Source organism: Falco peregrinus, chromosome 6 (genome assembly GCF_023634155.1).
Source record: "Falco peregrinus isolate bFalPer1 chromosome 6, bFalPer1.pri, whole genome shotgun sequence".
NCBI lineage: Eukaryota > Metazoa > Chordata > Aves > Falconiformes > Falconidae > Falco > Falco peregrinus.
The window spans coordinates 77,209,413-77,235,814 of record NC_073726.1 but is presented as its reverse complement, the minus strand read 5'-3'; the positions used below and the strand labels follow the sequence as shown (position 1 = coordinate 77,235,814).

The 26,402-nt window shown below is 44.4% G+C and overlaps 2 protein-coding genes across 18 annotated transcripts in view; one reads left to right on the top strand and one right to left on the bottom strand.

Moving 5' to 3' along the window:
* Positions 1 to 11,587, top strand: part of LOC101921227 (alpha 1,4-galactosyltransferase (P blood group)) — a 33,520-nt gene extending 21,933 nt beyond the window's left edge. For 2 of the 16 annotated variants that reach the window (XM_055807832.1, XM_027789389.2), the window contains exon 2: positions 9,941 to 11,587. In XM_055807832.1, coding sequence (XP_055663807.1) covers positions 9,994 to 11,076 — 1,083 coding nt within the window. In that variant the 5' untranslated portion in view covers positions 9,941 to 9,993 and the 3' untranslated portion in view covers positions 11,077 to 11,587. The other 14 variants (XM_027789380.2, XM_027789379.2, XM_055807828.1 and 11 more) reach the window with 14 other exon arrangements.
* Positions 11,588 to 12,523: 936 nt separating this feature from the next.
* On the bottom strand, positions 12,524 to 23,840 carry LOC101921059 (poly(U)-specific endoribonuclease-B-like). 2 transcript variants are annotated; one of them, XM_055807836.1, is made up of 7 exons: positions 23,518 to 23,840; positions 18,692 to 18,787; positions 16,646 to 16,757; positions 14,277 to 14,398; positions 14,078 to 14,190; positions 13,334 to 13,487; positions 12,524 to 12,929 (listed from the first exon to the last, which is right to left on the bottom strand). In XM_055807836.1, exons 2-7 carry the CDS (start codon positions 18,749 to 18,751, stop codon positions 12,672 to 12,674), a joined length of 819 nt encoding a protein of 272 aa, XP_055663811.1. In that variant the 5' UTR covers positions 18,752 to 18,787; positions 23,518 to 23,840; the 3' UTR covers positions 12,524 to 12,671. The 2 variants fall into 2 exon arrangements, with proteins under 2 accessions (XP_055663811.1, XP_013156189.3); XM_013300735.3 differs by having other exon boundaries at positions 18,692 to 18,791; positions 23,518 to 23,838.
* Between the last annotated feature and the right edge of the window lie 2,562 nt (positions 23,841 to 26,402).

The following is a 26,402-nucleotide window of genomic DNA, read 5'->3' as shown; positions in this document are numbered from 1 at the left end:
AAATAATTGGGTAGCAGAAATGCTTATCACTCTCTAAGTATATAAAGTTTTATGCCTTGTGTTACTTACTAGAAAAAGGTAATAAGCAGGAAAGCAGGTGGGTGGGTGGGGGAGAGAGGGATCACCAGTCCTGTGTCCAGCATCAGGCCTGCCAATGGGGGGTGTTTCATGTAGGAGTGCTTGTCCAGAAGTCCCTTCTTCTTTTATTCTTATTGCCTCCGAAATGGCACTTGCCTTCCTGTTTTTGTTCTTACCCTTCAATGTGGACCACTTCTTATTTAAATTACTCTGGATTGCCATGTAAATTAGCATGCACGCTCCTTACAAGCATGGGGGAGCAAGTCTTTCTGGTTTTGAATTGAGTCAGTGGTTGTGATCTCCCCCTGCCGCATTTACCTTTCCCCCATTTAACTGCAGAAATCTGCTGTCTCTGCTGCTTCTTGGGCAGTTATTCAGCCTTTGATAAGCTGTTCCCTCTTATCAGTCTTCAGTTCCTCTTCAAGGTCATACAAAGTAAACTTGTGTTTGATCCTGCAAGTGTTTGAGACCTTCCTCAAACAGGCTCAGGGAATCTCCACCCCCTCTATTCCTGTAACAAATTTCATCTCCTGCTGTCATTTGCACCTCTCTGAGCTTTCCTTGGTGTTAGATTGTTTTTCCAATTGGTCTTCTACAAAGCACAAGGAGAGGATCCAGGGAATTATAGGCCAGTCAGTGTCACCTTGAACCCTGGGAAGGTGATGGAGCAAATCCTCCTGGAAGTCATCTGCAAACATATTAAAGACAAGAAGGTGATTAGGAGTAGCCGGCATGGATTTACAAAGCAGAAATCATGCCTGGGCAAACTGATAGCCTTCTGTGATGAAATGACCAGCTCAGTGGACAGGGGAAGAGAATTAGATATTGCTTATTGTAACTTTAGTAAGGCTTTTGACACAGTCTCCATAACAGCCGCATAGACATACTGATGAAATGTGGACTACATAAACACAGTGAGGTGGATTGAAAACTGGCTGAACTTCTGGCCTTGAAGGATTGTGATGAGTAACATGAAGTCCAGGTAGAGAGCAGTAACTGGTGGTACACTCTAAGGATCTGTGCTGGGGCTAGTACTGTTTAACATTTTTATTAATGACCTCGGTGATGAAGGGATGGACTGCAACCTCAATAAGTTTGGAGATGATTCAAAACTGGGAGGAGTCGTTAATACACTAGGCAGTTGAGTTGCCTCTCAGAGTGACCTCGACAAGCTGGAGAAATGAGCCAACAGGAATCTCACAAAGTTCAACAAAGAGAGATGCAACTGGTGAGGGTAACTCCATGCACCTGAGGACAAGAGGTTGACTGGGAGCCCGCAGTGTGGCCTTGTGGCAAAGGTGGCCAACAGCCTGCTGGGCTGCGTTATGCAGGGCATTGTCTACAAGGTCAAGGGAGGCAGTCTTTCCCCTCTGTTCCATACTGGTGAGACACATCTGGAGTGCTGTATCCAGTTCTGGGCTCCCCAGTTGGCTCAGGGGTTACTGCTCACATGCACTGTTCTGGTGTACCACTGCACTACCTCTGAGCTTGCTCAGCAAGCAACTCACGCTGTAGCTAACAGCACTGGTAATATTAGAAGGACGCCTCTATGTTATGAATTCACATGCCACTGTTCTCAAATAGCACTGTCACTGGGTGCAAGGTAATCCTGTTATCATTTCTTTACAATTGAGCAAGCTACTGAGCAAGCTCACTTAGCTGAAATTGAGCATGCCTGTTCTTTTTGGAAGCTACAAGACTGAGTTACAGCTCAATCTTAATTCCACAAATTTCCTATTCTGTCTGAGTGCAACAGCATTACTGATAATTTTCCACTAATCTTAGGCTACTGCTTATTGTATTTAGGGAAACTGAAGCTGAATTGAAGCTTCATTATGTTACCATGACTGGCTATGTGATTTTCTGTTTGTGGCCATTACTTATGTATCTCATTGGTTCTCTGTTGCAAGTAACAGACAGGGTCTGTACTTTTTTTCTGGATAATTTAATTGAGATGCCATCACACCTATGGCCACTCTCTGTACAGTGATTTGAGCATTAACAGCTATAAATACTGCTGTATCATTTCTTCCCACAATCTATTTTTTTGCAGAAACTTGCTAATATCATCCTCTGACTCTTTGCTGTGGCTTGCTTTTAATTCTTCTTACCCCACGAAATGTCTATCCAGCACTGCATTACACTTTATGAGTGGGTATTTTCACTGTTCTTTCTTTTATTTCAGGAGAAAACTCAGTTCTAAAAAACATATAAGTGAAATTGGATATTGCAGGGTTCACCCTGGAAAGGTGAAGTTGTGATTAAGTAGAAAAGATGCAGTTAAGAGACAGGTGCCTTAAGTGTCCTTTGTCTATAGCTGCAGTATCTTATGCCTTGGTCTAATATACGCGTTACAATTGCAGTATTTCCCCTCATCTCACCTCAAATATTCCCGCGTGCTTGGTCAGCCATTCTGTCTGGGGTCAGAAGGAGGAGCTCTAAAACTGTTGCTAAAATACTAAATACTAATTCCCCTAGTATTTAGGGGAATTAGCTGGTAGATTGATCCCTGTTTGGCGCTGCTCTGCTCTTCCATACCTAGCAGACTGATTAGTTAGTTACCCACTGAATGCTGATATTGTCAGATCTTACCTCTTCTACTCTTGGTGGTATAAATCTGGAGAAAGTTGAGATCTTCAACTGTCTCCTCGTGGATCCCCAAAATACCCCTATTGGGCTGCTTGTGATCACTGATGTTGTTCAAGACCCCTAGCAGCTACCTGGGTATGCAGCAGCACTTTCCTGGGCCTTTTTCCTTTCTGTTTTTGTTACTGAATTTGTAGCGAATTTATGCACCCTGTCCAGTGTTTTCCTGTTCATATGTCCACGTGCTTGCTTGGAAGGACATCACTAAATTCAAGAGTACTCCATTCTCCTAAAGACAATTGGAACTGGTGCAATCACTTCTTCCAAGGCTGATCAGAGCTATGTTGCTTTTTTTCTACTTAATGTACCATAAATGTAGCTTTTGAATAGTCTAATGGCATAAAGTAGTTGAAGTTGCACTAAAAATTATGCAGCAAAGACAAGCAGTAATAAAGAAAGGAGGAAAGGTATGCCACAGTGTGCTTTGATTTAGCCTGCGAAGCTAGATTTGGATGTTCATGACATATTCTGGCTGATCTCAGCTGCACCAGATTCTCTGCCCCAGCCCCAGTCTCAGTGCCTCTAGCGCTGGGTCCCATGGTAAGTGCTGCAACTCTCCCTTGCTTCCCCAGCAGTGCCTTCCTTCAACCCAGGCTACTTTTAATGCACAGCACTGCAGGAATGATAGTTGAGTTGGCCACGAGAGGGCACAGCTATTGCTTTAAAATGTTGGCTATGAAAGGGACCATCTAAAGCATCTTGCTCAGTTTAAGATAAAAAACTGTCTCTAACCAGTCTCTCTTGTAAATCTGCACTTAAGCATGTTCTGAGGAACATCAAAGAATTATATTCTCAATCCGTTTTAGTTAATAATAGAGGTAGATAGAGCTTATATTTCTCTTAAAGTTCCCTTCTTCAGGAACAAGCATGAGAGTCACCTTGTATTTTCTGCACTGCTGGGTGAGATCAAGCAAATATGGGGAGCAAGAAGCCAACACGAGGAAGACACAAAAACGGAGAGAAGTGGGAAAGCTCTGGGGACAGAGAATCCACCTCATCTCCTCTGAACACACAGCCACTAGGTTTGGGTCTTCTTCCCAGCAACCCTAGGGTTGTGCAGTATGTGCAGGTCAGCTCACAGGGCAGGCACTGGTTATTGTCCTTTTAAGACTGGTTCAAAGTGCTCACAAGACCGGAAGGAGTTTCTTGCTCTGCCTGGGTTTATATCAGCTGGACACTGTTAGTGGATGTAGTTCCATTTTCTACACTGTAGGAGCACTGAATTACCATTCCAGTTTTCCCAGGGGTCCTCTTGTTTGGCAGTATTATGAATCGATCAAATATTCAAATTCTAAATTGACTCTCATTCGTGTTCTCTCCAGCCTCAGCAGCTGCCTGCTCAGCAGTTCAGCTTCTCTCCTCTCCACAGCCTCGGAGCTGGGTTTGTTGCTTCCCTGCACTCCACAAGCAGACCAGCTTAGGAGAGAGCAGCCTGGCTGTCAAGACAAAGGGTGTATTTAACAGCAAGCCTGAGCTCCAGCAGCCAAAGTCAGAGGCACCCAGGTGATCATCCTTCCCGGTTCCTTTGGGCAGGTGATCAGTGAGTGCCTAGATGTCAGGGATTATTGGGCTTCTCCTTTGCAGTTTTATTCTTGCAAAATTTTATGCAAAACAGAACCTTTAGTTTGTGCCTCTGTTTCTGTTACTCTCTGTTCTCCCTCTTCTCTCCTTTTGCTCAGCAGGTGTACTTGGTAATAGCTAGATGATCCCTTCGTATCTTCTTTCCTATGACTTTCCGCTTACTTGCAGGTCTATCTAGCTTCACATATTAAATCTGCTAATTGTGTAGGCATAAGCTATATCAATTAAATCAGAGAAGGAAAATAAAAAAAAAAAGGGAAGTCCTTATTCACATCCTTAGTTTATATTCTACTTTGCAAACAACATTTGCACTTCTGCACTATACACAGCCACCGTTTTCCTGTAAACATCTGATTGCCTCTGGCTAAGACAGATGTTTATACTGGTTTTACTAAGGTTTAGGCCTGGAGGATTGAGACATTCTACAGAAGTCATAATCTGAAAATTATGTAAATGTATGTAATTATATAAAAGCAATTCTAATTGCTTTCAGTGTGAACTAAGAATGTAATATTTCATTCTCTGACATCGCTAAATGCATGCTCTTAAAGAATTTGTACAGCTTATTTCTTGCCATGTATTATCAGTACTTGAACTGTCACAAAGATCTGATGATGTTCTATAACAATATCACTCAACAGTGTGCACTTTTTCCTGTTAGGAATGATTTGCCAGTTTTCAGGGACTTCTGAGTATCTGCTGTTACAATTTGAAAAGCAGTGGATTGCAGGAACTGGTCGTGCTTATTTGGCTTCATGTAAGGTGGCTTCACGTAATTCATGTTGTACCATCACCCAGTGATCCAATTACCATCCAGTTTTGGTTGTTTTCATTTTTTTCTATCTGTGGCTTTGCTACCAAGGAAAATACCAGTGAAGCACATTGATGGTCACGTAGGGCAGGAAACCCCTTTGCTCAGTGCAGGGTGCTCCAGTACTCCTTAGGCCCACCAAGAGTAGATGTGACCATGTGCTGATCCAGCAGCATCAGTTTGGTTGCAGTCCTTGCATGGCAGAGTAACAAGATTATCTGTTGTAGCAGCCCTGTTTCTGTTCCCGTTGTACTACATTTTATCCTTTTTGTGTTTGGAACAAGAGAAACTTGCTATCAGTTGAATGTCAGCCTTTCCCTTATGCAGTAAGATGTGTCTGTAAGTTTTACAGTTTTTGTTTGAACTGGGGTTTTTGTTTTGTTTTTCTTTGCGTATTTCCAGCACTGCATCAGTTAGCCAGACTTTTAAATTTAGCAATCAGGGTTGCGAAAATTCTTGTGGCGTTTGAGTCCAGTCCTTTTCACACTCTCAGAGGGTCTCAGCATCTGCCTGTTTCTGCGTTCCTATGAGAAGGAAAAGCATTACCTTCCTTCCACTGGAGTATTGAACACATTGTGGAAGAACAGGGGCAGACGTATTCACATCAGCAGGACCATTGATCAGGTCCAGGCCTAGCACCAGTGTCCCCAGTGGCATCTTGTTATTGTCACTGGGGATCTGATCAATGGATTAGGCAGGGCCGTTCATCTAGCCCTAATGCAGATTCCACAAGCAGGTAGGTGACTGCAGGCACCGCTGCCTGTAACGGGAGCAGGTGCGTATGGACTTTCAAAGTTAGGTGAGATCAAGCCTGCCGTGGCTTCTAGCAAACCTGGGCAGAGCCAATGCAGTGATAGACTTGAGGAGAGGAGAAAAGTACATGGGCTGACCAGCTGTAAAGCATCTTGGCAGAGAAGGACCTGATGGTCCTGTGGATAAGAAGTTGACCATGAGCCAGCAGTGTGTGCCCTTGTGGCAAAGGTGGCCAGCAGCCTGCTGGGCTGCATTATGTAGAGTATTGCTGCAAGGTCAAGGGAAGAATTCCTTCCCTTCTACCTAGCACTGGTGAGCCACATCTGGAGCGCTGGTTCTGGGCTCCCCAGTAAAAGCAAAACATGACATATTGGAGCAAGTCCAGCGAAGGGCTACTAAGACGAGAAAGGGGCTGGAGCACATGCTGTGTGAGGAGAGGCTGAGAGGGCTCTGATCATTTTTCTTGGAGAAGAGCAGGCTCAGGGGGTGTCTTGTCAAAGTGTGTCAATACCTAATTGAAGATGGGTGGGGTAAAGAAGACAATCTAGACACTTCTCTGTGGAATCCAGTGATGGGATGAGGCATCATTGTTTAATTGAATTGAAATATGGGAAATTAGAATGAAAGAAATGGTGGTGAAACACTGGAACAGGTTGCCCAGAGAGGTTGTGGAGTCTCTGTCCTTGGACAAGGTCAAAAGCCAAGAGGACGCAGTCCTGAGAAACCTGCTTTAGGTGACTGCCTTGAGCAGGGGAGTTGGACAAATTATCTCCAGAGGTGCCTTCCAACCCCAACCCTTCTGTGTTTCTGTGGCTAGAAGGGACCTGACCTGAGACCTGGAGAGCTCCATCAATGAAAGGGCTGGGAATAGCTTAAAGTGCTCTCCAAAGAGCCTCCCTGGTGTTGGCATCTTGAGAGTCCCTCTGTGGTGCTGCAGTGCTTGAAAGGATTTGGGGAGGGGGGAGGGGCCGGGGAAGCTACAGAGCAATAGGCCTGACATTTGTTGCAGGCAACTGCATAGAAACTGCAGTAAACCTTAAACTTAGTGACTGTAGGGATAAAGGTGGTATTTTATGAATGCGCCCACATGTCTTCTGTAAGAGAAGGTCAGCTGTTGTCGAGCACAGGGAAAAGTGGGAACTCTATCATAAAATAAGAGACACTTGAACTTCACAACATCGTTCAATGAAGTAGCTGGCATAAGAGGGAGTATTCCCAAATGAATGAGTAAATTATTTGATTGAAAGAGTGTGTGGTTCAAAGGTTTGTTCAGAACTGAAGTCTTGGAGAGGGAGGAGGCAGCTCTGAAACTCAGCTCAGTTCTCATGGCAGCCGCCCAAGCAGTGTGAGCACCGGTAATTCTTAGCAAAGGAGTAGAAAACAGCAACTGGTTTCCTGCCACAGTACAAAGCTTAATGTGTAGTGATAATGAGGTTTCAATTTCCTTTTTTTTTTTCCTGATTGATTTCTAATTATATGGGTTCTTCACAGCACAGCTGTGTAACCCTTGTATCAGCCAGTATACTAGCTGAATGCGTAACGTCACATCCTCCTTGATCTGCTTTTTTTCTCCTAGTGTTCAGAGTCCATCTTTCACCATGTTTTTTTGTTTGGTTTGGTTTGGTTTGTTTTTTTTTTTTAATCAGAAAAAGGGAGTGCCACACCATAGAGTTGTAGGCACTCCCAGAGACACTATTAACCTCTTAAAAATCTTGTCCAGCTGAGCAGTGCCTTCTGTGGTGTCTTGAAAGCAGGAACAGGTGAGTAGTATTTGCAATTTCCGTGCAATGGCCCTTGCGATTTCAGAGGAAGGTAGAAAGCCAGATTTCCTGTGTTTGTTTCGTGAAATAAATGGATTGGTTAATGCAGCGTCTAGAATGTCCTCTCATCCGCTACAAAAGCAGAAATGTATTTCTAAATATATAGAAGCATGATTGTAGTAGTTCCTCCTCTTCCTAAAAATACGCATATAACCTTGAAGCTTGCTCACTGTTAGATTAGAACCGTGCTTTCCTGCTTTCTCTACAGCAAAGGCTTTGTGCCCTCAAGCCTGTACCTCTTTCGCTTCTACAGTTTACCAAGCTAAAAATAATTTACAGGATTCAGCTGGCTGTGGTGTGGAGGGCAAGGGAAGCAGGTAGGTAAAAAGCAGAGTGGTTTTTTTTTTTTTCTGCCTGTAACACTCACAGCACATGCTGGCATTTCTCTGCAGGAGAAAAAAATGTTCTGGGAATCCAGAGCTGATGATTTGTGTATTGGCTGCCTCTCCTCTGTCCCCCAGGCCCCAGTGCCTAGAGGAGAGTGGTGGCTCTGTGCTGTTGCATTTGGAAGCCCCCCAGTGCAGCCGACGAGTCATTTTCTGGCTGCATGGGGAGTTTTGTATGTGACTCAGTTGCAGTAACCAGGGGTGAATGACAAATGGGATCATGCCGGCTAGATTCTCTGTCCTGTGCCTTGTTACAGCTGTTTGATTAAATCTTTTGCTGTTTCCTGAAGTTCTCTGTTTTGGAGCATGGGGATTTGGAGGTGGAGCAGAGGGAGGCAGAGAAATCATAGAACTGTTTGGGTTGAAAAAGACTGTTAAGATCATCAGGTCCAACTGTAAACCTAACACTGCCAAGTCCACCACTAAACCATGTCCCTAAGTGCCATATTTACATGTCTTTTAAATACCTCTGGGGGATGGTGACTCAACCACTTCCCTGGGCAGCGTTCCAAAGCTGGACAACAAAATTTCTTTCGGTGAAGAAATTTTTCCCAGTATCCAATCTAAGCCCTCCCTGGTGCAACTTGAGGCCATTTACTTTCATCCTCTTTGCTGCTGCTTCATGTCCTTTTGCATGTTGACCTTTGGGGCCCCGCGTGCTGGGCTCAGGAGGTGCTGGTTCTGCTGTCCTTCACTTTAAGGGGAGCCAAGGGCAAAAATGCTGATGCTAGGGCTGAGAATGTAGCTAGAATGGCTTCTCTTTTTGTTACTGCCTTGTTAATAATCTCTTCCTTTCCGTCCCTCCCTTTTGCAGGACAAAGAGAGGAAGTAAGGGTAGAGTGGATTGCATACCCGTCACCACGTGGTTCCACTGGCAGAGCCAAGAAGGTCACAGCCAGCATTGCCTTTGCCATCCTGGGTTGGTGACGGTTGGGTTAGCACCGTCTGCTGGAGGAGGTAGAAGTGAGGACTTGGCAGGAAAGCAGAGTTGGGAAGCAGCCTTGAAACTCTCTTTACCTGGACAGTTCTTGTCCTTATCGTCAGCGTCTGTCTCAAGAACTGCTTTATATCAATTCCCGTCCCCCTATCCATCCATTCTGCTGTGCTACAGTCCCACGAAAAATGAGCCATGCTCTCTATAGGGGTGGGTGGTTGATTTCAAAAGGCAGCAACTGATTCAGCAGCCTGAGAGACTGAGGCCTCTTGCTGGGAACTGATGACAGCACTGGGGTTTTAGTATTGTGTTTGGTTTTGGGGAAGGACAGGTTGTGTATCAGGAGGAAAACCTCTTGTCATGAGAAAAAACTCTCATCAAGGCAGCAGTTCCACACAGTATCTGTTGACACAGCTCCAGGAATATTCATAAAGAGCATTCCTATTTCCTCATCCTAGGTTTTTTTTTCATGTATGTTTCATGTCCAGAATGACCTGGCGTTCTAGAAGGTTGTAGATGAGGACTGTAACGCTATTCCCTGAGTTCACTGTGCACCACCATGAAGGTATTCCGTTTGTGTGTCAAATGCTGTTTATCTTTGCAAGTTGCAAGCATAACTTGTGTGGACCATGTACATGGACAGAACTGAGGATCCATCTTGGTTTGTGATATACAGAAAGGAGAGACTTGTCCTTATGTTATGTTTGAAAGAGAGGGATCCAGAGATGGGCAGTAGTTATTGATGTGGGATCTGAAGGCCCTGTGACAATACAGAGAAGCCAGGAATCTGTTTCAGGAATGACCAAAAGGCATACCTTAAGCATGCTGCCCTGAGGTGAAAGAAGGAGAATTCTGCTCTGCTGTGACACTGTCCCAAGGCTCATGGTCTGCTGCCTTGCCTATTAGTGTCTTCTTCTTTCTTCCCCTTCAGGTCACAACAGTTATCTTGGGAAGCACGCTCTGACGGGAACAAGACTGCCCAGGATGCCCAACTGCCTGACAAAATTGACGACTGTGCTTTTGAGCCACAGGCTCAAGGCTCTGTTTATCTTCATCACTTCATTTGTGTTCTTTGCTTCTGTAAGGTTTTACTGGAGAACTGAGGAGGATGCTGAGGGCCAGCTCTACAGCCTGCCCACACAAAGCAGGTTTGGACAGTTTTTGTCTTCCCTTCCTTGTCCCACTGCCAGTGGGCCCCCTCTTTCCCCAGGGGATGTGTTTTTTGTGGAGACTTCGGAGCGAACTAGCCCAAGTTACCTGTTCACGTGCTCTGTGGAGTCAGCGGCGCGGAGACACCCTGGGACGAGGGTCGTGGTGCTCATGAAAGGCTTGGCAAATGGTAACGCCTCGTTACCCAACCACTGGGGTTTCTCCTTGCTGAGCTGCTTCCCTAACGTGGAAATCCGGCCCCTGGACTTGACAGAGCTTTTCTCTGGAACACCTCTGGCAGAGTGGTACTTGCAGGCTCAGCAGCGCCAGGAGCCTTATTTCTTACCTGTCCTGTCTGATGCCTGTAGAATTACCATCATGTGGAAATTTGGTGGCATCTACTTGGACACAGACTTCATTGTGCTTAAGAACTTAAAGAACCTCACCAATGCCCTTGGTATGCAGTCTCAGGATGTACTGAACGGGGCCTTTCTGTCCTTCAAGCCCAAGCATGAGTTCATTGAGCTTTGCATGAAGGACTTTGTGGAGAACTACAACGGCTGGGTCTGGGGGCACCAGGGCCCATACCTCCTAACACGTGTCTTCAAGAAGTGGTGCTCCATCAGTAGGATCCAGAAGAGTATGAGCTGCAGAGGCGTGAATGCCCTTGCCACAGAAGCCTTTTATCCTATTCGCTGGGAGGACTGGAAGAAGTTATTTGAAGAAATCAGCTCCTTGGAGCTTCACAGGCTCCTTAATAACACCTACGCAGTTCATGTATGGAACAAACTGAGCCATGGGACAAGGCTAGAGATCACGTCCCAGGCTTTTCTGGCTCAGCTGTATTCTCAGTTCTGCCCTGCCACATACGACATCATGAAGAAAGCCTCTGAAGAGCAGTCAAAGCCTGCAGCGTGACCTGTGGGCCCGTGGCTGCAGGAAAGTTCCCCAGCCTGAAGGAAACTAACGTGCCTTTCACCTTCCACAGAGCTGACTTCTAGCCCATGGAGCAGGTGTTCTAGGACAGCTCGGTGATTTTGTACCATTTCCGATACCTGCCTCAGATCCTACATGCTGCAAATACATACCAGAGCCTGAGTTTGGCATCTCTTGTCCTGCAGCAGCCCTGGATGCCACAGGGAAGGGTGAACCTGTTCATTGGTGCCTACCAGTTGCTGCTCTGTTACTGTTCTCTCAATTGCTGCTCCTGTGTATCAGGCCTGAAAATCCTCTCATGTAGTTTCCAAGAAGGAAACCTTGCTTTCTGTAACATTTCTAAGAATGTAAATAAATGCCACCCGGTTCTGTAGGACACTGTTTACTGGAGCTTGGGACCAAATTCCCTGAGTGGTAAAGATTCTTACAGCTGGTGAAATAGATGGGGAATATATTAAAATTGCTTTAAGAAATGGAAAACATTTTAAATCTCTGCATGGCTCAGTGTGAAGTTTTTCTGGCTTTCTGAAGGTACTTTATTTCAAATGATCTTTTCTACTGTTTTACATTCCACAGCCATAGCTGACTTTTCTGGTGCTCTTCAGTAAAACAAATAGACAAAAGCAGTTCTTTTACCAGTGTGAGTAAAGATCCTTGCTTCGTTGAAGATAGTCTTGTGGCATATGAGTATCTAACCAGCCCTTCTTGCACTCTCAGAGGGTCTCAGCATCTGCCTGTTTCTGCGTTCCTATGAGAAGGAAAAGCATTACCTTCCTTCCACTGGAGTATTGAACACATTGTGGAAGAACAGGGGCAGACATATTCACATCAGCAGGACCATTGATCAGGTCCAGGCCTAGCACCAGTGTCCCCAGTGGCATCTTGTTATTGTCACTGGGGATCTGATCAATGGATTAGACAGGGCCGTTCATCTAGCCCTAATGCAGATTCCACAAGCAGGTAGGTGACTGCAGGCACCGCTGCCTGTAACGGGAGCAGGTGCGTATGGACTTTCAAAGTTAGGTGAGATCAAGCCTGCCGTGGCTTCTAGCAAACCTGGGCAGAGCCAATGCAGTGATAGACCTGCTGTTGATCTGATGACCATTCTCACAGCTGAATGTGTTTCCTGTGTGTCCAGGGCACTGTAATTCTAAAAACACATTTCAAGTGAACCTCTTAGGAAATGAGGAGAAAAAATACGTAGTGTGGTTCTGCTTGTGCCTAATCAATGTTCCTGCCTGGAAGGCAAAGTTTAAACAATGCACGGTTATTGCTCTTCCATTATCTGCTGAAAAGTACAGTTTTATCATGTGTGAAGGAAGGCTGATGTAAGTTCGATCCAGCCTTTAATGTGAGCAGCAGTTATGTTTCAAGGTTTGTCAGACACTGAGCCACAGCTCACTATTAATTACTCAATTGCAGACCAAAAGCGAGTAATCAGTTTTTATTTGAAAAAAGTTGTATAAAACAACACATGACAGTACAGCTTACTGTACTGTTTGGTCCTGTGTGTCCTGTTCCACCCATCTCCCCCACCGCCCCCAAAAAAAAATAAAAATGCCTGATCGCTCTAGCTACTAATCTTCACTACTGGTGCTCAGGAGTACTGGATATGCTGTTCCAATGTGGTGCCCATGGCGGCATACAACGATCTGTAGCTCATATTCCTCTATCTTCACTGTTTCACGTGTGACTCTTTCCTCAGCCAGCAGGAAAATGATAGTATAAAGGGCAAATTCAAACTCCGGGCTGACACCAATAAAGGTGCTTCCAATGGGCTTGACCGAGCCCTTCCAGCTGAACTGGATGCTCAAAACTTGGTCGTCTTTGTCAGGCTGAAAGCATAAACAAAACAATGGAATGATGTTGACAGATAGAATTTCTGACTCCAGATTTTTGAGAGCATTGCAAGATTCAGTCACCCTTGCTGTACCAGGGTGCTATAGCTGGAGCACAGCCTTTTTCCTGTCTTCTGGAGTATACATGATCATTTATGTCAATTAAGCTTCAGCAGTGTTGCAATTCTGTAAACACCAGCAATGCTTTTTAAAATAGTTTTTGCAAAAAAAGGAGCTGCACTTGAGGGCATGCAAGTATTTCTTCTGCTTATATACACCTGGGCAAATTAGGTTCAAAACAGTTGAACCTATGATTGCATGATTGTGCCTTGATTCATTACGACAGCTTTTACCTCTGGTTCCATTTGTCTTATTTGCAAAGGCACCCTGGTTGTTCTTACCCTGGTTTTGTTCTTCCGAGTGACATATCCCTTGTAGTCAATTTGATTGCGCTTTTCCTGAAGGTAAAATTGCACCCAGTTGTGCAAACCTAAGATCTGTTTACCACGCCTTGTTTCTCCAACAAAAACGTGTTCAAAACCACAAGAATCAGGTCTGTAATAAACCAAAGAATATTAGATAGGTTTTTACACGTTTAAATAGTTCAAATTGGCAGAGGCAAAAGGCAAGAAGATGCACAAGCTTGTTTAGGTTGATTCATGAGCAGTTATTTTATTTGTATGGATTTGTTTGGGTTTCTTTCTTACTCTGCACAAAACTTGCAATGAAATCTAGCCATGAAGTCTGAATTTGTATTTGATGATGAAGGTTGCTAGTAAATGCCACAGATGCTTCACTGCTGCTTGTCCAGATTTTAGCAAGCCTTCTGACACTGTCTCCCATAAAAGACTAACAGACAAACTGATGAATTCTAGATCGGAGAACTGCATGGATGGTTGTGGTTGAAGGCCTGTGATCAGGGACAAAAAGTGCAGCTGGAGGCTATATACCCTAATGGTCAATTACTATTAGTATCTGATCAGTAAGTCTTTAAACACAACCTGTGTAGAAGCAACAACCACCTGATTTAGGCCGTATTCTGAGGTTGTTTTCCAGTTCTGTGTGTAACAGATGGCACTTGGGCTTGTATTTACCTAAGTCAGAATAGTGTAGAGATTATCAGGGGCCATATCCATCAAACATACCTGTCTCCTTCTTTCCTGGCATAGAGCTGGAACCAGATGTCATAGAGCTGATATTTGAAATCGGTAAGGTTTGCCTTTGCTAGTTTTTTTTTAAGCAGATATTCATGAGCTAGCTGAAGGATATAAAACCAAGATACACACACAGTTTACTTTTTAATTCAGTGTTTTCAGCGACTAAAAAAGATCTTGTGTTACTCACTTTCATGACTTCTGTTTCTAAGATAGCATCAAGAAAGCAATTGTTTTCCGCTATTTCTTCCTGAGTCACTACTTCTGCTACACCAGTTGATGTCTCATAGTTGTCCAACAAGGAAATAAAGGCTGCAGAAAAAGAGAAGCTTTCAGCATGCTCATCCCGATGAACATGCCATATGCCTGATCATACCTGTGATTCAGACATGAGGGAGTGCCGTCATAAAAAGATGCCATGTGACATGCCTTGACAGCCCTTAGAGAAAGACATTCACATATATGTCAAATTTAATGCTTGGGTAGGCTGTTGGGTGTAGGTCTAGAGGTGACTCAAGGCCAGACCACCGCTGTTCTTTTAAGATAAACAGCTTGCTACTGAGTGTCCTTATGGAACCAAGTGCTGAAGCAGTGACAACCTTCTACCAAAACAAATCATATCTGACCACCAAAATTACAGACATAGGCTTATGAACTTGAGCTATGCTGGCAGAAGGCTTTGTGAGCATTACTTCAGTAGAGGAATAATACAGCATAAACCTACATGACATGGCTTGAGCTTGAGCATGTGGCCACTGAGTGGATGTGTTCATTTTCTCCTTTGCACCCCTTTTGCCACCTGATCCCTCCTGTCACCTCATCTACTCGTGCTCTGACGCGCAGCGGACTCGGGGGGGGCGATTCAGCACACCAAGCTGGTAGAAGAATACTTGTGGTCAAGAACTTAAGTAATTTTCTGCCAGTTTAGTGAGCTGAAGGGACTTGGTGTAGGGTTCAGTGAGTACCAGAGCTGCCCTCAATAGACACAGAATTGTGTGGCTCAGTGAAGAGTGGGGGGAACAGAGAAAAACTGTGCTCCCCATTAGGCCAGCTGTTCAATCAGCTTAATGGAACTGTATCTGGGGAAAAGAAAAATCAGGGAAAGAAACATACGTTCGTAGGCATGCTTGAAGTATAGCCCCCAACAGAAATGCAAGAAGTAGCTGTGGACCTAGTGCTATCTGAAAGAGTGTATTGGGTTTGCGTGGACAGGTTTTGGTACCTGGGGGGCTACAGAGGTGGCTTCTGTGAGAAGCTGCCAGAAGCTTCCCCCATGTCCAGTGGAGCCAATGCCAGCCACTCTGAGGCGGGCCCATTGCTGGCCAAGGCCGAGCCCATCAGCCATGGTGGCGGTGCCTCTGACAGCATGTGAAGGAGGAAAAAAAAAAGAAATCTGCATCAGTGAGAGAGAGGGGTGAGACTGAGTGAGAGCAACAGCCCTGCAGCCCCCGGGTCAGTGCAGAAGGAGGCAGGAGGGGCTCCTGGCACTGGAGCAGAGATTCCTCTGCAGCCTATGGTGAAGACCATGGTGAGGCAGGCTGTGACCCCACAGCCCATGGAGGTCCACGGTGGAGCAGTTATCCACCTGCAGCCCATGGAGGACCCCATGCCGGAGCAGGTGGATGCCCGAAGAAGGCTGTGACCCCATGGGAAGCCCACAATGAAGCAGGTTTGGTGGCAGGACTTGTGACCCTGCGGGGAACCCATGTTGGAGCAGCCTGTTCCTGAAGGACAGCACCCCGTGGAAGGGACCTATGCTGGAGCAGTTTGTGAAGAACTGCAGCCCATGGGAAGGACTCACATTGTAGAAGTTCATGGAGAACTGTCTCCTGTGGGAGGGAGCCCATGCTGGAGCAGGGGAAGGGTGTGAGGAGGGAGTAGCAGCAGAAGCAGCGTGTGATGGACTGACTGTTACTCCCATTCCCCGTTCCCCTGTGCTGCTCTGGAGGGGGATGTAAAGAAATCAGGAATTAAGCCCAGGAAGAAGGGAGGCGTGAGGGAAAGGTGTTTTTCTGACTTGAATGGTAACAAATTAAACTAATTTTCCCCAAGCTGAGTCTGTTCTGCCTGTGATAGTAATTGCTGAGTGATCTCCCTGTCCTTGTCTCAATCCATGAGCCTTTGATTATATTTTCTCTCCCCTGTCTGGTTGAGGAGGGGAGTGATAGAGCGGCTTTGGTGGGCACCTGGCATTCAGCCAGCATCAAACCACCCCAAAGGGCTAGAATCTGTGAGCAAAGCAGGAAAAGATTACTTTGGTGTCCTTTTCAATACATGGAATAACATCAAAGCAATGACAAGAGTCTCATCCAATTCACTTGTGGAAGAACCACAAAGAAATTCTGATTTTGGCTAAGGCAAAAAAAGATGTTCTTCCTAAGGGTGAGGCTGTGGGTAACCTCTATGCAAATGTTGTGGAAACTATCTTCAAATGACATGCGGCCTGATGATCCTCACCACCATCCACATTATATATGATGTTACATTTTAGGCAAACACATCAAAACCAGCATGGATTCTTCAACTCACTTCCACCATTAACAAAATAATGGGTCTCACCTGCAAAAGTTTTTATGCTCTTCAGGCGTTCTTCATTCACGCTATGAAACAGCCGTCTGGCTGCGCTGTCCTGCACAGCACTGTCATCTTGCTGTGCGGCACCTGCTTTTCCCTAGGAGAAACACCAGAGTAAAACAATGAAAGATGTCCTTAGAGCAGACAGTGCCTGCTTTTATAATAATCAAAACAAACCCCATAATGCTATCAGGATTCTTTGTTAGGAATTGTCTTCCTACGAATCAAGAGAAGACATTACAGGAGAACTGCCAGCATAAAGGAAAAAAGACATAATCTTTGACACTGTACGAGCCTGACATTTCTCTGTTGACTCATTTTCAGAGATGACTGTGATGACTCATGTCCTAGTTCAGTTGTGATCAGTAACCAGCTGTGCTACTATGCTATATGCATCACAAGTAATAAAGGAAATAATGTAGATCCAAGGCTCTCTCCTCCCACCACAAATAAATAAAAAGAAGATTTGGGCACCTTCCTTCTCTGTTCCTTTGTAACCCACAGATAGACTGCATATAATTTATGAGGCCATGCAGTGCAGCAGAGGGGTTGTTTCTCTCCTGAGTCCCCACTCCTCAAGCTATCCAGTCTAATTCCTTTCTGTGATGATGCTTGAGCAATGCAGCTCCTCAGTAGCCTCCTGAGTAGGCTCTCTCAGGCTCAGCCTTTGTTTTCTGACTTCATGACTGCAGCCCCAGCCATTGCCTCAGTGCCAGGGAGATGCTGAGATAGTTCTGTGCGGCTCCACCAGCTTTGGACCAGTGCATCCTGGTGCTCTGAAGTTTTCAAGGACTTCTTCTTGGCTGCGTTTAAGGTCATTTTAATCAATGTTACCAATAAGCACATCCAAAATGGAAAGGAGGCTTTCCTGACAATTTTCAAGTTTCTGTTCCAAAGAGGGCATTCTCAGGGAAAGAGGAGAAACAATGAGTAGCAGTTTATTGACATGAGCAAGGGGTAACTAAAGCCTTGTCCTGAGAAATGGAGAAACCATATGAGTGAAGTTTTCCCCACACATTTTGGCCTGAGGTAGGTACTCCTTTTTCAAGTTTATCAGCAACAAAAATTATATCTTATAATATGAAGCAATGTAGAAATAAATTGTTTGGGCACTTGTGTGAGTACAAAATTGGATACTGGATATTCAGTGGCCTGCTGCCATTTGTGGCCAAAACAGATGGTCATGTTTGCGCTGCGCTGAGCTGGCAAGGAGTGAAATGGCTGCTCATCAAATCTGATACCCACTCCTCCCTCACAGTTCCCTGAGACTGGTAGCAACAACCCTGAAACCCTCCTCACCCACACCTCTGTGCCACGGCACACCATGAATTCTTCAAAATCCTCCCTTATTCCCCCAAGAATGACTTGGGACCTATCTCCCCTTCTCCCTCACTGCAGGTCACCCAGACCATAAACACGAGCAGTCATAAATATACAGAAACATCCAGGGTGAAGGGGACCTCAGAACATCTCTAGTCCTGCTCAAAGTATGGTCAGCACTGAATCTGGACCATATTACTCAGGGTGTCATCTTGTTGGGCCTTGAAAACTTCCAGAGATGGAGATTTCACAGCTTCTCTGGGCATCCTGTTGTGGTTACATTTGCCCTTGTTGAATTTAATGATGTTCCTTCCTTAGCCTATTTCTCCAGCCTGCCTATGTTCAGCTGAAGAGAAGCTTGAGCATACTAACTTCATCATCACGGTTTGCTGTCATCTGCAAAACTGCAAAGGCTGCACTCCATGTCATCATCCAGGCCACTGACAAAGATTAAGTGTTATAGGACCCAAGACAGACACCTCAGAGACTCCACTTATAACCAGCATCTAGGTGGTGTGGACCACTGATGTGCTCTCTGTACTGTTCCAGCTCCTAAGTGATCCTTCATCATTAGGAAGTCCTGCCTATTCTGTTAGTGGAAACAATGAAGTATAGGCAACTCTTTTAGCAAAAAGCAGTTTTGCAGACACCTTTTCCTACAGTACCATACTGCCCTTGATACTCACGTGATTTAGCAATTGGTTTGGTTACCTGCAAATCAATAGTGTAGTCTTTCCCAGGCATAAGGCGGTTAACATCCATATCCCACATCTCATTGAAAAGTTTAGAAAGTTCATGATTTAAGGCCTTCCTGTCAAGCAATTCAGAGAAATACATGTTGTAAAAGACGCATGACGTTCCTTCTGCAAGTAAAGAGTTGTCTAATGTCACTGTATGTTCTGGATACTAGCTTGTCACCAGGACAGCTTTCCCTTCTCCCCACACCTTATTGTCAGTGCTGCTCTAAAATCCATAGAGCTTTTGATTCATGTTCGTATCTAAAGAATGCAGGTAACCTGTAAGGAAACTTGAGCCTTCCCTAAGGTTATTTTAGATTTTCCATGCACTGAAATAAAAATGAAGATGGTGGCATTTCATTCAGGAGGATTCTATGTGAAAACCAGTGGCAAACAGGAGATTATCAGCATGCAGCAACACTACACAACAGAACAGGAAGCAAAGAATTCTCTCTAGGATGCTTTTCTAGCCACAATCTTACATACACTCTTCCTACATTTTTTCCTGCAAGACTCCACAGTAGATATTCTTTCCTTCCTAGCATAAAGTTGAAACTGAGACTCTAAACACAGGGTCTGCATACAATAAAATTCTCACATGGACTGATCTCTTATGCACTTACAAACCTTCCTGGGCTGGCCTTTCCTCATTTTAATGGAATTTTGTCTTGCATAATAGTGTGAAGTTTTCAGAAGTCTATCCATCCTATTAACAAGGTTTAGGAAGGGTTGCCATTTGTGATGAACTGCCCAAGGGCATTATGTCCACATTAACACATAAGATCAAGACAAAGAACACAGTAGAGAGGAAAAAGGAGTGGGTTAATCTTTAAATGACTGACAGTTGAATTAATCAGTTACAGACCAGCACATGTATTGAAGCTCAGAGAAGAACTGCTTGATAATTTTTAATTTCTCCTCCAAATTAGATGTTCTCAAGAAAATAAAAAAAGTGCAGAAATTTGTCAACGATGGACATTTCTTTCAAATGCCAGTTTGGGCAGCTTGCCATGATTTTAACAACTGGTTTTCCCAGACTGAACCAAGGCACCTTCAAGCTCAATTCTGAACGTCCTTAACTGATTACTGTTATGTCTTCTCCTTCTGTTCTAGCCAGAATGGAGATACTTGCTGTATCCTCCTGCCAGTGGCAAATTCCGTGCTCTCTAGCAGAAACAGCAAACAAATACTGTGGTAAGGTCACCAACAGTCCTCTGGCAGGGCAGCCTTGGTGTCAGGCAGCTTGCAGAGCTTGCCAGAGAGCCAGGAAGAGCAAAAAGTGGGACAGGTGGGTACCTGCCCCGTTGTTGGCAGGCAGGGAATAGAAGTCATAGCAGAGGAGAGGGCATTAATCAAATGGTGGGAGAACAGTCTAGAAGCAGTACAGCAAGATTTTATGTGCCTTCTGTCCTGGACTGCACTTTATGGCTGGTTCAGAAACTGCTGGCCTAAGCTCCATATTGAAAGAAACAGAAAGTGGCAAACTGTGTCTGGAGAACTGAGACTTCTTTTTATTTCCACATTATTAAGCAATCCCTTTTCGCCAGAATTGTCAGTGTAACTGTGGGATGGAGTTCATGCAGCCCAAGATTAAAATACTGAAAAGTGTAAGCAGTCTGTGCTTAACTCCTTGAGAGCTTGTTGCCCAAAGGAATTCATATCCCTGAGCGAAGAGGCAAAAGCAGCCACTTTACATTAATGCCCCTGAAGATTAAGCTGCAGCAGCTGAGGAGCATAAAGGACATATATGATAGTCATATTATACACTGCATTATTTGAGTGGGGAAAGCCACCTCCTGCAGCAGGGCAGGGCAGACAGCCATAACTGCTTCAGCTGCCACACCTCGGTCTGCTGCAACGGGGCATCTGAGCCATCGTATACCTCAGCTACGCTGGAGGCACTGGCAGTGCATTTTTGCTTGGGCTTTGCAATACTTTGAGATCATTGCTGGTGGAATTTTGAACTTGAATTTTGAACTGGGCTTGAATAAGCACCGATATCTGAAAGAAGGAAAAGGACTAAAGATTCTAGTATATGGGAGCCAAAGAATATGTTTGTTGCTAGGGTTAAACACGAATATGAAAGAAGATTTTTGCTTGGAACAAGTACTTGCATGGATCTTACAGTGGAGCAGAAGGAGGCTGGCACAGAGGGCACATATTCAGCCCTTGCCCAAACCCCAGGCTCTGCTTATACAGCAGAAGTGTGACTTGCAGCATCACATTATCCATACTGGCTGTGCAGCCCAGACAAGGCACCTGCTCAGCTTCACGGGGAGTCAGCCTCACAGCCTACCACGGAAGCCACCACCAGCGGTATTTTTATATTCAGCCATGCCTCCACATTCTTTCCAGAGTCTTAAGAAGAGTAATTCCTTCTCAAAAGAGCTCACAAACCAATACTAAACAGAAAATTGTTCATCTCACCAGCTTGGCTGAAGTCATGAGAGCTGGATTGGGAAGTTCACAGGACAGTACCAGAGATGTTTCTCAAACTACAAGTCTACATTCATGTTACCTTGGACTGACCTAGTCTTACCGGGTCACTTTCCTCCCCAGTTCTGGACCTTCCTGCTGACTACTCCGCTGCATCAGCTTATCCCATCTGAGTACTGGCATATTATGTTTAATACAGTTTTCACTTTGGAAGTAACTACTAGTGGTGAAGAGGACTCTGCCATCTGTTGAATATCCAAGGTATGTGAAATATTATGGGGTATGTTAGGATTGATGTTTTAATTTTTTTTTCCCATGTATACAGTATTTTATATACATATATTTTAGCATGTATGTATTTTGGTAAAAGTCACCTCTACAGAAAATCTGTCATCCCTTCAGTACCTACCGCTTGTTCTTGCTCTGCTCTTGGCAGATTTGTCTTGTGTTTATAAAGCATTGTAGGCCTTTGTTTGATCTTTCCTCCTTTAGAAATGTTATGGAATATCACACAAGCTCATGGAGGCAAGCTCAAGATGTCTGCTCGGGCGAGGGTTAAAGCACAAGCATACCTACAGAATTCAATCTTTGTATTTATTTAATAAATATATTTCTACTAATATATACATCTTACTATATATTACTATATATGTATTATATTACTATAATACATCTACTAAATGTATTCCTGCATTCAGAAAATGTGTCCCAAAACTCTAAAGTAACTTAATTTTAGAAAATAAAAGCCTTTTCTCTCCTTTTTCTCTGCTGGATTCTACCACAATAACGTCATAGACTTTTCCTCTTTTTTGTTGTCCCTTTAGTTTCCAAACACAGCAGAGCCCCTGCACACATTGTAAATGAAGATTAGAATAACAAAACCTACATCCCTGCCAAAGCAAAGAACTTGTTTAGCAACTTACAGAGTCATGTTGTAAAACCTCTTTCTGGACAGTATTTCTTTAAAAAACGTCCATAAACTTGGCTTACACATACAAAGCAGGACAACTTCAAACAGAAGGAGCCCAACACCTTCATGCAAATCCATGACACACAGCGTTTAGGTAAGGCTTTCCTGGAAAAAATGTGTCGTGTATTTACTCTCTGGTTTTCAATACAATTGCATGTATGACTCAAAACAGAGATTTTTATCATTAATTCTCAATCCTCTCCCTATGGTGAAATGTCTTAGTTGTTAGATTTGTGCTTTCACATAGAATAAATTATTTCTTTGCAAGAAGCCTGGCCTATTGGATTTTGTCCAATTGGAGTCTTAATTGGATGTGCTTACGTGCATAAAGCACCACCCGAATAACAAGAACACTTAGTCTGCACTTGTAAGAGCCGAGAAAACTTTTGGGGGAGGCTCTTTGCAATAGTAACTCTAATGCACCAGCTGTGTGGCTGGAGCAAAAGAATCTAACATCTCCATTTTATGATAGCTTTCAAGGGAAACTTTCACATAGTGTGCCTGTCTTTTCCAAGTGATTTTCTTATATGAAACCTTCATTCTATCCAAAGAATGTGCCCCAAGAAGAAGTCTTTTATTGCTATAAATCAGAAATGACTCAACACATAAAGATAATTAAAGGGACAGTGGCAAATCATGTGAGTAAGTCAACAATGTCAAAGCAAGAAAAACATGTATTGCAAATGGCTCACATGGAGCCCTGCAAAGCAGTGTTGATGGAATACGTTCTCCAAGTAAATTTGCCTTCAAAGATACTTTGAACAACAGCTGATTTTATAAAGCCTTTTAATCTTGGCATAGAGAAGAAAAACATTGAGAAAGCCTGATGAGCAGCCATTTACAGGAAGTTTGCAATCATTTAAAAAAAACTCGTTCAAATGTTGTGAAATACATGTATCGGCTTATAGAAGATACAAGCAATTCTTTCGATTTTCCTCTTGTGCCAGTGTGTATGTCTTTTACTTGAGTCCAGTGATGTTTTCCTCAGTTTATAGTTTGTATTTTAAATACAAAAGGATAAATAAGTCAGCTTTTGTGGGTGGAAAGAAAAATGCATTGTCAAGGGACAAACATAAAAGTGGGAAGTTACTTGGTGAACACTCTGTCGATGTCCTGGGCAGGCAGGTGATATTTGAGAATCGGTTCTATGTTATCAGCTATGTTTAAGCAAAATCTGATCTTAGCATCACCTTATTTTAGCTAAAACAGCTTACGATTCAGTTGTCTCACCAAGTTCTTAGGCTGAGGTGAGTTAGGAAAACAGATCAGAGATAGGAAGCAGGGTTACTGCTGTGCTGTATTTCATGTAACTCCCTTTTTACATGTCTCCCAGACGAATATCCCACCCCCACTTCCCTTTGCATTAGAGAAAAGTTAATGTGATTTTCTCTTACCCATGAGCCATGCCAGGAAGTTTTTCTCTTAGCAAACACACTCAGCAGGGATAAGGCAACCCGAAGCTCAGAATCCTCCTGGTAGTCCAAGGCACGGAGCTGTCACCCTCTTATAGCCTGCTCCCTGCGGAGGGCTGTCACTCAGACTGACAGGCAGCGCAGGTAGGTCAGGGAGAGGCAGGAGGTGCCAAACCCCACAAAAAGATGAGGAGTGTAAGGACAATGCCACTTCTGAGCTCTCCCAGCACAAGCACACTCAGATCAGGAAGTCAGAGCCACCTCCGCCAGGCTCCTGCTTCGCCTTATCACCCCGGGCAGTCAGTGCAGCAGGGAATATAGGGGCGAGGGCTGAGATGCCCAGCGACCACTGCCTTCTCCCACCTGGCGTTTCACATACAGCCCTGAGAGCCCCGTACAAACTTCAGGCATGAGTCACGGCATTGCATATGCAGTTATGTTGGGTTATTTGCTAACAGATTTTAGATCTCTGTATGAATTTTGGGCCCAGAAATAAGCACTTCAAGTGTGAAAGCCTTGACTGAGATGGATGGGCCGTTCTAGTCTTGCTGTATAATAACTCAGAGAGAAAAAAAAATTATAGATGGGGAAGAAAAAAAAGTGTGCTTCTATTTACAGCTGAAATTGCTAGTTATGACATTGTTAATATTAGGAGGCATTTTAATCAGGAAATGTTTTACAAAAGCAGCACTGGAAGCAAGTGGTGGCAGGTACAAGTAAGTGCAGGTACCCACTCCAGTGCCTGGCCTGGGAAGCATTCATTCATTATGTGGCTAAATTAACCTTCACATGGTTTAAAGCTTATTTTTGTTTGATTGATACTTTTAAAATCTTTTTCTTCAATAATAATTAGCTCCTGAAAAACATAGCTTTAAGTTTAAACCTATATGTATATACAGAAGCCAAAATGGTTTGATGTTAGGCTACCAGTTATGCAAATGGTTCTGTACCCCTGGTCCATACCCCTTCAAAGAATCGTATTAGAGCCAATCAAAGCTCCTGATAATGAAGATGCCTGACACATGGAATTGCATAGGGGACAAGACATGCAGCTAGCTCACTTAGAACACTTAGAAGTGAAGCTTCCTTCTGACACTGGTAGGGGAAATTAATGTATCTCAAAACTGAATATCCTTAATTTTAACATAAATCTTCTTTAGCATTTTTTGTTAGCATTTACTGCAGTTCTGGGTAAGCAAGATAAATGACAAAAAATACAGTGCCTGTGTTTATCAACTGAATGCAGGAACTCTTTTTCTGGGCTTTCATTTAAAATACAAACGCCAGTAGGCATATTCTATCTATAAGGAAGTTGCAACTCCTTTTTCACATTAGCAGAAACAGCCCAGGGAATTTCTATTTACAAGCAGCAGTCAGTGGATTTCAGTTAGTCTTTGATAAAACTAGAGGTCTGATTGGTAGCATCACTAGCAATTTCACAACCAAACATGTACTTAAATCTGTTGTAAAACTTCAACCCTATGATTTAGATGTTGAGCTAAGAAAAACTCAAGGATCCCAAAGAGTGTAAAAAGGTGTGTCTGCCAAGGGAAACAAAGTGCTGATCAAAGGCTGATCAGTGCAGAATCTGGGTCACTCCCCTGTCTAACGCAGGCAGTAAGGAGACCCGAGTGTCCGGAGAGCAGCCTTGCTAACAGTGTGGGCTGGCTTTCCCTACTGAAGAGATCAGCAGTGCCTTGTCAAACCCATTGCACAGGGCAGCGCACGTTTGCTGTGCAGGAGCTGACAGCAGGCTCCCCTTGCTCTCTGCTCCTCTTTTCTGGCACGAGGGAGTGGGGAGACTATTTGGCGTTGTCTGATTCACATGCGAACAGCATGTCCAAAGGAATGGGGCAACAGACTTGCAGAAGGTGTTCTGCCTAACAAAACTGCCACCTCAAGCATCAGATGCTGACCTTTGCCAAGGTCAAGGATCAAGGAAACCCTGCGAATAAGACCTGTTTCTAAAGGATGTAGGCATGTCTGTGTGTTTGTGGCCTTAGTATTTTGCTTTTCTAACCAAGGTGGCCGATGGCTAAGTGCTGGTTTGTTGCCTCTAGTCAGGTGCCTAACTTCTCTGAAGAGGGAGAGGGCTCATTCAGAGTTAATTTAAACCTCTTTGGTGGATACAGAGAGGGTGAGCGAGAACAGGCTTTACAGGCTTCCAGACCAAAGCAGCCAGGGCTCACACATGCACCAAGGACACATCTGGGCTGAAGAGGCTCACGCAGGGAGACTGAGTAAAAGCTGGCAGCTAGAACAAACGCTGTGCAGATCTGTAGCAGGCTCAGCCCTTCCCCTGGGGAAGCCAGAGCAGGCCTTTGGGTCATGTTTTGTGCATGGATATAGGGAAGAGGAAAGTTTCTGAGACATAGAGTTTGCTGGACATTCCCATGGCGTCTTTGGCTATTGCCACCAAGTCTCCACAAGCTGACCGACATTGAAAAGCAGTAGAGATGGCCTGGGCTGCTCAGTGGGAACCTTGCCAGGTCAGAGCTCACTGAGAGTGGGGAGTGAGGACTTTGAGGTCTCCACTCTTCCCTAAGCGTTAATTCTCAAGCTGGAGCCTCACCTGACAGATCGTCTCCCAAGGTCCATGGTCCCAGCGCCCAGCCTGTCTCTTGGTTATCTCCCCAGTTCCCCAAGCCTCAGCGTCTCAGTCCCGAACTCTTTCTGTAGCAATGATGTTATAATCCCTCCACTTACTTAGGGGTTTGTGGTGCAGCAGCTGTCCTCGAAGAGAAAAGAGGGTTACACAGCCAGGCACGCTTTTGTTATAGAAATGCCAGGAATAAATCACTCCATTCCTGCAGCTAGATGTCTTCACCTAGACTGTGCAGTGATGTGACCTGCTTACCTTTAGGTTG

Bases quoted from the DNA above. Each gene is read 5' to 3' on its own strand.
- LOC101921059 (XM_013300735.3), bottom strand. The intron at 14,191-14,276 runs GTGAGTAACACA...TATATCCTTCAG, and splicing joins TAGAAACAGAAGTCATGAAA to CTAGCTCATGAATATCTGCT. The intron at 13,488-14,077 runs GTATGTTTGATG...GGTTTATTACAG, and splicing joins GCCAGGAAAGAAGGAGACAG to ACCTGATTCTTGTGGTTTTG.